Source organism: Cyprinodon variegatus, unplaced genomic scaffold, assembly GCF_000732505.1.
Source record: "Cyprinodon variegatus isolate N-32 unplaced genomic scaffold, C_variegatus-1.0 Scaffold104, whole genome shotgun sequence".
Classification (NCBI taxonomy): domain Eukaryota; kingdom Metazoa; phylum Chordata; class Actinopteri; order Cyprinodontiformes; family Cyprinodontidae; genus Cyprinodon; species Cyprinodon variegatus.
Window position 1 is genome coordinate 1,015,221 of NW_015150557.1, and position 11,180 is coordinate 1,026,400.

Here is an 11,180-nt window from a genome sequence, read left to right on the forward strand (position 1 = left end):
TATATATATATATATATATATATATATATATACTGTTTTTTGTGCGCCCCGGTACCAAATGACCCACAGACCGGTACCGGTCTGCGGCCCGGTGGTTGGGGACCGCTGATCCAAACTACTCTATTGTAGCTATAGCTGTTCGTCAGGACCACAGTCCTCTGATCTGTTGACCTACAAACAGGACAGAGCCTGTGACATGATTTATTTCCAGTTTTGCTCAATTTTATTACATTTATCTTTACTGGAAACACTATCAAGCATTTCTGTACCTATGGAGAAAGAGCATTCCTTGTACATGATGGTGCTATCACCATCTTTTGCAGTAGGTATAGTGTTTTAAGAGTGATGTGTAATGTCGGATGAGACCAAAGTTTAACTTTGTAACTCACAAATAAAATCATATAAATATTTGTAGTAATATAAATAATTGTTTCCTGCCTTAAAAAGGGTACTCCTGGTCTTAGAGGAATTCCTGGGATTCCTGGTCAACCAGGACTGAAGGTAAATCAGTATTTTGTTAGTATACCTAATCAGTGATTTGGTGGAAAAGTAAAGTCAGATTTATGTGCTTATTTCTCCAGGGGACACGCGGAGCTGATGGATACAAGGGTGAGCCAGGAAGACCAGGTGTTTCGGTAAGAAAAGTATTTTTTTTTTTCTACGGCATAAGTGATTTGAAATGAGACACATCATGTAAAATGTACTTTTTGCTCCCAAATACATTTTTATGTACTAGGAGTCTCTAGGAGGGCTGAAAATTTTAATTTAGCCTTGCAAGGAGCTGTGTAGATAGCTCTATATTCTGTTTGGGCCAAACATTTTCCTCTCTTTAGATCTCCATGTGACACCAGTGGGTCAGGAAGTAACGGTTTGTTATATAACCAGTGGGCAGTGGTTTGAGACCCATCTTAGTTGTGTTTCTGGGCAAGACTCTTTACCTGCCCATTGTTTGAAATGGAGAATGATTGGGAGTATTGTGCAGTGGGTAGCACTGCTGCCTTGCATCAAGAAGGTTCCGGGTTTGATTGCCGACCCGGAGTCTTCCTGCATGGAGTTTGCTTGTTCTCCCTGAGCATGTGTGGATTCTCTCCGGGTACTCTGGCTTCCTCCCAAAGTCTGAAAACATGACTGTTAGGTTAATTGGCTTCTCTACAGTCCCCTTAGATGTGAGTGTGTGGAGTGAATGCGTGTTTGTCCTGTTTGTCTATGTGTTGCCCTGTGGTGGACTGGCAACCTGCCCAGGGTGTACCCTGCCTCTTGCCCAATGATTGCTGGAGATAGGCACCAGCACCCCTTGTGACCCCACTTGGGATAAGTGTGTTAGAAGATGGATGGATAGATGGAAGTATTGTAAAAAGGTAAAGTGTTACTGCATTGAAATTTGATCCTCTCAGACAAACATCAGAAGGAGATTAAAAGGGGTGTCAGTGGAGCTGGAATAATGAGGACTTTAGAGATTCAGTATACAATGTATTGAGCAAAGCTGAAAAATTTAGATGTAAAACAGAACAGATTCAAAAATATAGTGTCTCCTTTAACAGAATGATTATTATACTCTCTGACTTCTTTGGTGTTTTTACTGTAAGTATGTTTTTTTCTTTTGCTCAGGGTGAGAGGGGTTTGCCTGGATTACCTGGACTGCCTGGACAGCAAGGAGAGAAGGTAAAAAAATGTATGCATATCAACTTTGACCATTTTTAGTTAAATAAATACTGGGATAACATTAGTGGAGTAGGATGCAGGCTATTTTGCAGCTGAAGAGCTGCTGGTGTGAACCCCAACTCAAACTGTTTGTTGTCCTGCAGAACTACTGGCTCATCTCAAACCTTTCCTTCATCAGATATTATCGAAAAAGTTGTGTTTCAACACTTAAATACCTTCTTAACAATGCCCATATGATTTGAGGTCTTATATTCAGGTTTCCATGCCAACCACGGAACAGAGAGTGCCCTAATTGAGGGGTTCAATGACATTTGACACTGTTCAGCATTTGATTTTATTAGAGTGTCTGGAAAACTGGGTTATATTTTGTGGAACAGCACTTGATTGGTTTAAATCCTACTTGAAGGACATGGATTTTTATGTATCAGTAAGGAACTTTAAATTAGAAACTAGTAAAATCAAAGGTGGAGTTCATCAAGGCTCTATTTTAGGGCCCCTCTTATTCTATATCTACATGCTCCTTTTAGCTCAGATTATAGCAAACAAAACGTACAGTTACCATAACAATGCAGACAACACACAGCTTTACATCACAATGTCACCAGGTGACTATAACCCATCAGTGTTGGCCAGAAGCAGAGAACAGATTAATACCTGGATCTACCATCATGTTCTCCAACTGACTAAAAAGGTACTGAAAGCTGTATCCCTTAGATTAATTTCTACATCTTGCAATGAAGAAAATTCTTGCTGACAGACTGACTTTCTTTACATGACATACCCTGTATTATCTATGGTAAAATATCTGAAGAGGCTGATAACGTATGGCCGGTTAGGCTTTCACTAAAAGATGATTGTTTTAGGATCAGTATAATCTTTTCTAAAATTAGAACAAACCTTAAATATCTAAAATAACAATTATCTTTCTAAAAAGATTAGAAGCAACTATATCTTTCTATGTCAGCTTCAGGAATGGTAAACACAAGGTGTTTTATCATGCCTGGGGCTTGTGTAACAGGACGGGTCTCCTTTACTTATTTTGTGCTGTCATTATGTTACATAATGGAATAGAAGGGCCTGGAGATAAAAATTTACGCAAATCCGGAGAGAGAAAAGGGTCCAAACATGGTCTGATGCAGTTGTAATAATATATGTACAGGCTTTACAAACTAACTTTTCTATTTCCACCACAGCCGCTCAGAGAGATTTTTTTTAGATTTTACCTCTTTGTGATTTTTTGGTATGGTGATTTTTCTCCCTGTGCCACAAATGTCTAAGGTTCTGAAACAGACAGCGGAAGGGTGATGGTTGCTCTGACTGTTTGTGCTGTGATGAAAATGTAAACAGAATAGCACCTATTGCAGGAAAAAAAAAGGAATAGATAATAATATATAATCTAATAGAATAAAATGTAGTTATGTGTCATCTTGATCAGAATGAGTTTTTTCTAAAAGAAAATCTAAAAGATTTAGATTTTTCTTTACTATATATATATATATATATATATATATATTTATATATATCTATATATATATATATCTATATATACCCTATGAAAGATGAAAAAAAACAGAGAAAAAAGAACTCATTAAGGATATGAAATGAAGTGATCTTTATTTACAGACTATTACATCTATTGGATGTGGTTTGGAATATAAATAAAGCTATAAGTTTACTAACTAAAGGGGTACATTTTCAGAATTACTTAATTACTAAGGATTTGAGAGGCATCTTTTCCCGAGGAGATGGAATAATCCTTTATGGCACATTTAACACAAAGAATGTTTTAAAGAGATTGAAACCTAAACATAATTAATAGATTTAAATGTAGGATGATGGAAAAAAAAAAAAAAACATATTTTCTATCAAAATTAGGACTGAGACATAAAAGGTGATTAGGATTTTTCTTTAGGGCATTAGGAAAATCCCAAAGACCCCCCACAGGCATTAGTTGGAGGGAGGACAGCTTGAAGTTTTACCTTGAAGGACCTTGGAGGCATTGTCGGCAGGAAGGTAATAATCTTGGGACCACAAGAGGACAGATCCAGAGTTAGCACAGCTTCAGCGAGTGAATGAAATGTGATATCTGGAAGGGATCATATCTATGACTGAATTGTATGTTTTTGGAAGCTGGAATCTGAATCCACCAATTCTGTTTAAAGTTGTTTTTTTTCTCTCTTAACATTGATGGCTTCCTTCACAACCCTCTCAAACCACCTATTTTCTTTATCCAGAATGTGAACATTCTGGTCCTCAAAAGAATGTTCACATGTTCACAGTGAACATTATAAATAAAAGTGAGAATAAAAAAAATAAAAAACATACATAGATATGAAAAGAAATTTTGAATGCTGTGGTAAAAGGAACAGCTCCAAAAGTTCCGGCTTCATTCAAAGAGCAGTAAATCTCATCTCCAGTCGAAAGTGCAAAAACACATTTACCTGTCAAGGTTTTTATGAGATCAAACGTTTGACTTTCTGGAAAATCCTGCAACATACATTAGTCCGGATTTGAAAATGGTTGCATTAATCACTGGAAACCATATGTTTAAAATATATAGCAACAAGAGACAGATTTTTTTTGTTTGTTTACTCTGCTGAAAATACATCATTGTCTCTAGTAAGCTACTTAAAATTTTACATATATTTGCTGATATATTTTCCCTTTCTTAGAGAGACACAAGAAGAATTTTACTTAAAATAAAATACAATTTTTTGTTGTCTTGATATTGTCTGGTACAGATTTTCATATTTTAAAGATTTTTTTTTTTTTTTTGTAGCTGAGATGAAAGGATGTTAAAAAAAGGTTGAAACAGTCAGCAACACATTCAGTTTGTTACTGGGGACTATAAAAGGAAGTTATTGTCAACCTTTGTTTATTGGTTTGTAAAGTCGTTAGGGTGTCTTGTGTTCAAACTCATGTGGGTCATGGGACTGACTAACAAAACCCTTTTACTTTATTCATTTCCAGTTTTCAGTTGCATAATTTGTAGGCTTTACCATTTTATCTTTATTGTCATAATTTCTGTTAGTTTACTAACAAAATTATAATGTTATAAGAACCACTGTAAAACAAGCACTTAAACTTGAGTCAGAAGCAGTGAAATACAAGCAGTTCCTTATAAGTCTTCTATATATTTGTGTAGATGGACAGTTCTTAGCTAAAAAATAAATTCAGTTTTGTTAAAGCAGTTTTGTTAAGTGGTTCCTAATAAATGATTTCAAAATGTTTGACTTACATGCAGGACCAAGCTTCAGTGCTTTTGGATCATCCACCAGTAAAACTAGCAAATTGGCAATCAACTTTTAAACAAGTTTTTATAGGAGACAAATAAAAACAAATATTTGAACAAGAAATCAGGTTTTCCACTTGAATGAGTCCAATTGTTTTTGCCCCTAGGATATACTCTTTATCCAGGGTAGAATACTAATAATTAAAAATACAAAATGACAATAAAGTTCGTCTGAGTCTAAGAAGCAATCTGTTCTCAAACTTTTCCATTTCAATCAGCAAGGAGTCATTAAAGGTCCCTGTCTTGGAAAGCTAAAGTGTCTCAAAGGTTCAGGAAAGCTTAGCTTAAATCTGTAGCTGCATGGTCTAGCAGGGAGGTAAGAGGTGTCCTTACAGATGCTCCATCATTCATCATTCTCATTCAGATTCACCTTGGATGACATTGTGATGTATTTTGCAGAGGGCTTGTGTAGAGAGATGTTCAAAACAATCACGGCCTATGTTGTGTCATATATATATATATATATATATATATATATATATATATATATATATATATATATATATATTGTACATATGTGTATACTCTAAGACATTAGAAATCACATTGTTATGAGTTTAAATATGACTTAACAGATGGATTTACTGAGATGGCCAAAGGGCTATCAAATTATTTTAGTAATCTTTAACAGCTTATTGAAAAACTGCCTGAGTAGTTTCCACACATATAACAGTTACATCTCTGTGCTAAACTGCAATCTTTCTTTTTAAATCTTTTGGCCTTTCTTTCAGGGGTCAATGGGATTACCAGGGACCACAGGGTTACCTGGTATGCCTGGTCATTTGGTAAGAATATAGAATTTTCTTAATAACTTAAACAGCTTGGACTCTAAACAAGGGATGCAACATTTTCTTCTTTAACTGGAGGTTGTTATCTTCAGGGGGGGAAAGGAAGTATAGGACCTCCCGGACCACCTGGTTTCCCTGGAACGCCTGTAAAGTATATGTCTAAATTCATGTTGCTAGTATAGTAAGACACTAGCCAGACTAATTTTCTTTCATTTCAGGGTTTCCCTGGGAGAGATGGAAAAGATGGAATTCATGGAATTCCCGGTCAAAAGGTTTGGAAGAGCTGATAGTTGAATATGTTTCATGTTGCAAATGTCATTTAGAGATAAGGGAAGTAGCAAAGGCATGTGGTTGGAGAACTGTGTACTTCCTGTTGCCAAAGAAAGACATATAGGTTTTAGGTCCTAAAACCAAATTAAAAGGAAACTTATGTTGCTGTTCAGTTCAAACAGGGACATCTATTATCAATATTAATTCAGTTGTTTGTTAGTTTAAATTTTTTACATAGATTGGGTGGATTGCAAATCATTTAGGAATACAATAAGGCTGCCTGACCTGAGTCTGATATTGTTTTTCTGCTGTATCAGGGTGAAGTTGGAGCCATTGGTAATCCTGGTTTTGACGGGAGGCAAGGTCATCCTGTGAGTAGACATGTAAACTGTATACAGTGCCTTACAAAAGGTACATAGAACACTTAAAGTATTCCCGTGTTGTCTGTTTACAACCATAAGCGTTTATGTGTTTAACTTTGATGTTATTAGATACACTAATGTGTATTTGCGCGTTATTATTAAGGCTGAAATCAAAGGCTAATAGTAACTAGTTGAATTTCCTCAGTAGCCCATAAGTAGCCTTTTTGGCAGATACTCCCTTGCTTTTAATTCATTAGTTTTATTGGATGGCTAGTTTTTACTCTTACTTGAGTAAAAACATGATGAAGTAGTGTTACTCTTACTAAAGAACAATTTTTGGCTACTCTACCAACCTCTGATCATAGAAATAGACAAGCTGTGACATTCCCTCCCAAATAACAGTAGTCCTATATATACAGTCAGAGCTCAATATGAGTCACAGTCTAATTTAAATTAAACTGAGACTCAATGCCAGGACCCTAGTATATTTCACAGTGTTAAATGTATAGTGTCAACAACTGGAGTAAGATATACTCTATGTAGAGAGTTAATTGAACACTAATTTCAAGTGGGACCAAATGCACTCTGTGTGTGTCACTTTAACACTGCAAAATTGTGTATGTTCAAATGTATTTACACCCAGTCTGACTAACCTTCAACCCCTTTGCTAAGAAAAGCCAATATTTTCTGTATTTTCATGTACAGATCTCAAACATTTTTACAGAAAGAACATCAAAGACAATCTCTTCTTCTCCTCCCATGCCGCAGCAATGCACTGTAGATTCACAAATCACAAACAGCTGCAGGCATAAAGTAGTATATTGAGTTAAGACTTTACTGTGTTAACTATAATCGCCAAAATAGTAGCACTGACAGCCAGTAAATTAGTCTTGTCTCCCAAGAAGGTCCTCCCAGGATAACCCTTATGTAACTAGCCAGCTAATATCTCAAAGAGTGAAAAAAGCTGATTGAGGGACTCTGAATTCTGGTCAAGGAACAAACTGTTCCAGCTGAGGAGCCATCACAATGATAATGATCATTGGAATGTTTAACAATTTGGGACAGGTTTACAAACTATAAGTCAATAGCTCTTGAAATCTTAAACCAATTTGTACCTGATGAGAACTAGAGAGGTCTTTCATCTAAAAAGGAAGAAACTACGCTACATTTCTTCAAGTTTAAACAGCATGTAGCACTATGATAATGGCCCCTTTATTCTACAGCAAATAAGCTACAACAGCATTAACTAGTGTTGTTAAATTAAAAGTTTAAAGCAGTCTTACCCCACTTCATTTTTCAGTTTGCTCTGCTACCCTTATTATTTCAAAGACAACCATCAACCCCATTTTTTAATCAGAAATATAAATTATATTTATGGTAGATATTCTTTAAAAAAATTCTTTACACCTTATTTTCACATATATGCTTGTAATAAACTTAGCCAACTCTTCAGTACTAAGGAAATTGTTTTTATTCCACTAGAATTAATTTTCTCTCAAATCTACTAAATTTTAGACTAAATTGTAGACTACATTTGCTTTTTAAGTTCAACCAGATTTCCAATACCCTCATTCAACGTAGTGGTTGTGCTGGGGATGCTGCAACACCCCCTAGTGGCGAGAGCCCCTCAGGGTCTTTTGTCTTTCTTGCAGTTCTGTTGATAATCTTGTCAAATTTTTGCATGACTTTCCAACTTTTAACTGTGTGTGCTAAATGAAAAATAAAAAAGAGCTTTTTATAGAAATTCCTTTATGCACTGATTTTGTTAAATTGACTAAACTTACACTTCTTTGCTAAGTCCATGTAAGGAAACGCCTTGGCCAAAACAGAATCCCAGTCTGATACCTACTTTGTCCACATAAAAAGATAGTTGTTTTACAAGCATATAACTGATCATGTAATTAGGTAGATCATAACCCTAAAATTGGTATATTATAAACATTCTACAAATGTAAGAATAGAAGGAGAAAATATTTTTTACCACGTTTTTTGCAGATAAAACTTGACAAAACAAACTGCTATGTCTCATCTTTTTTTTTTTTTGTCATTCTAAAAAAGAAACTGATCTATAGTACTTGTTTCCAGGGTGTTCCTGGTTTGCCAGGAAATGTAGGCTTGAAAGGAGAAAAGGTAAAAATTGGCTGATGTGTAAAACAATAATTTCCTATTTGTTTTAATAGAGTAGTAATCATCTTTGACTAGAATTATCGTTTTTATTCAAGGGGGAAACTGGTGAGCCTGGATCAAAGGGCATCAAAGGATCAGATGGCCTACATGTAAGAGTCAAATTGTATTAACACCTTTAATGTTTTGCTTGGTGTACGTCATTAAAAAAAAAGACTGCTTTTGCAGGGGGAAATTGGCTTGCCTGGTGAACCTGGTATGAGGGGACCAATAGGACCCAAGGTAAATCCTTTAAATGCGAAAGAGGTTATTATTTGACTTTTCTGAAGCTGTAAACAAAATAACTGATTTAAAATTCAAGAGATTAACTTTTACATGAAATCAAAAGAAAACCTGAAAAGGCATTTTTTGAAGATAATGTGCAATGTCATTGTCAATTTTTACAGAGTGGTGTTAATTCACATGTTTCTATTTTTGCTCTATAAGTGTAAGAATTGTTATTTCATAAGAGAACCTAACCCTATGCAGTTAGATCATATTAATCACTGCAGAATTGTCCTCGATCTTTATCATGGATCAAAGTGTTTTCCTTGCTTCCCTTTGTGACACTAAGCCAGTGGATTACAACAAGATATCATCGGAACAAATAAAAAAAAAAAAAACAAGTTCAACTGAGCTTTAAAGCTTTCTTTCTATCAATCAGGTACTTTTATGTTTTTATAATTTGGTAAGTTTGGATTTTTTCCCCCAGAAATGTCAATCTTTGTAAATGCAAGACAGCATGTGTCTCCAAGATGTTAATCATGTTATGCAAAAGAAGCCAGATAAGAAATTCACCTCCTTAGAGCCGTCATTGTTGTCTACTAATTCCAAAAGCATGGAGTGATATTAAGCACTTGGCCCTCACAAAGTCTATGACTTCATCTTACTATAGTGATTCTATTGTAAGTCATTTCAAAGCAATGCAAAATCACAGAAACAGTAGAACATTTTATTCAGGGTGTTTTTTTTTTATGTTTCAGCTTGTTAAATATAAACTAGTGACTATTCACATCAACCCAGACTCCTAAATTGCCACTATAAACAATATAGGGGAGAAAGTAAAAAAAAGAATATGTTTTTTTTTGTTGCTTGTAAAGGTTGTTCAAAACCAAACTATAACACAGTACAGAGCAGCACATTGTGTGGTTACATAATATTCTAAATGCTGTCGTCACCCAAAAACATTTCATTTTAATTTTCTATTACTTTGGACATGTCTAGTGCTTTGCAGAGAGCTAGAATGAAAAACTATGGAAAATTGTGTAGTTTGGCAGGAGGATATGTTTTGCTTGGTCAGTGCTTAACTAAAATAAACTGTAACAAAATCATTTAGTAGAGCAAAACTGATATCTGGACCTATTTCAGTCTCCGTGGCTATTTCTGTTTAAATGCAAGAAAACTGAGCTGTTCTTAAGTTGATGCTGTGTTTTCTAATTATTTATGGTTGACCCTGAAGTAGCTTAGCTACGGACAAAAAAGTAAAGCCTTACACATTTAAACCTTGTCCTGTAGCCAGTGGGTTGCCTTCTCGAGCCCTTACTCCGTCTGTCTCAGTTTCTGCACCCTTGAGGAAGACACTTCACACACCTTGCCTGCTATTTGTGTTTAGAGTGGCACAGATTATATGGCAGCTTTGCTTCTGTCAGTCAGCCCTAGGGTAACCATGACTACAGAACCATCAACAGAACATGAATGTGTTCATGAATGGAAGAATGACTTAATGTAGTGCTGTGGGGTGTTTGGACAATTAGAAGCCATTTACCATTTAAAAACATTAATGAACCTAATTTATGATGAAGGTAGAAATAGCAAATATTTATGAGCAACGTGTTGCATGTAACATTAAGAATTCCTGTAAAATGATTAATCTCTTGTTTAACAAACAAGGGCATCAAGGGTGACAGGGGAAATCAAGGAATAAGAGGATCACCCGGGCTTATGGTGAGTTACTTTAAAAAACATTGCTTTTCTTTTTACATTTTCTTTTTCTTATTTAACATGAAAAAAATGTATGTTTAAAGTTATTGACTATTACATCAATTAGGGATGTCCTGAATCAATATTAATATCCGATATCGATCCGATAAAACTAATATTAGATTTTATTTGCCAGCATCTACAATCTCTGATATTTTCATGCTAATAGAAACACTCTACCTCTGTATAAAGTTTCCTTTCATTGGTTCATCTTATATGGGTCATTTGTTTTCATACTTTTTTTGTTGACTTTTATTGCCTATTTTTGTAATATTACTTGATCAAGCATTTTCTAACATTCTACGTTATAAAATATGTAATAAAACCTGGTGTTAATTATACATGTCATGTCGGGTCAAAGCCAGTATCTGCTAATTCTTAAAGCTGCAATAGTGGTATCGTATCGGAAATGAAAAAGTTGTATCGGGACACCCTTAATATCAATACAAACAGTTATTTCATTATCTCTGCTTCAAATTGGTTTCTCAATTAAATATTTTAAGGGCAATGCAGGAGAACCAGGTTCACCAGGTCTGCCAGGACACCCAGGCATGCCAGGCCAGAGGGGAAGCAAGGTACCTACTCCATCCATCCATCCATCCATCCATCCATCCATCCATCCATCCATCCATCCATCCATCCATCCATCCATCCATCCATCCA

The 11,180-nt window shown here is 35.4% G+C and overlaps 1 protein-coding gene across 2 annotated transcripts in view; it reads left to right on the forward strand.

Moving 5' to 3' along the window:
- Positions 1-11,180, forward strand: part of LOC107084605 (collagen alpha-1(XXI) chain-like) — a 30,740-nt gene that overhangs the window by 14,790 nt on the left and 4,770 nt on the right. For both annotated transcript variants that reach the window (XM_015374527.1, XM_015374528.1), the window contains exons 10-21: positions 448-501; positions 582-635; positions 1,609-1,662; positions 5,686-5,739; positions 5,835-5,888; positions 5,961-6,014; positions 6,330-6,383; positions 8,460-8,504; positions 8,597-8,650; positions 8,727-8,780; positions 10,428-10,481; positions 11,021-11,092. In XM_015374527.1, coding sequence (XP_015230013.1) covers positions 448-501; positions 582-635; positions 1,609-1,662; positions 5,686-5,739; positions 5,835-5,888; positions 5,961-6,014; positions 6,330-6,383; positions 8,460-8,504; positions 8,597-8,650; positions 8,727-8,780; positions 10,428-10,481; positions 11,021-11,092 — 657 coding nt within the window. The remainder of the gene's footprint in view (positions 1-447; positions 502-581; positions 636-1,608; positions 1,663-5,685; positions 5,740-5,834; positions 5,889-5,960; positions 6,015-6,329; positions 6,384-8,459; positions 8,505-8,596; positions 8,651-8,726; positions 8,781-10,427; positions 10,482-11,020; positions 11,093-11,180) is intronic.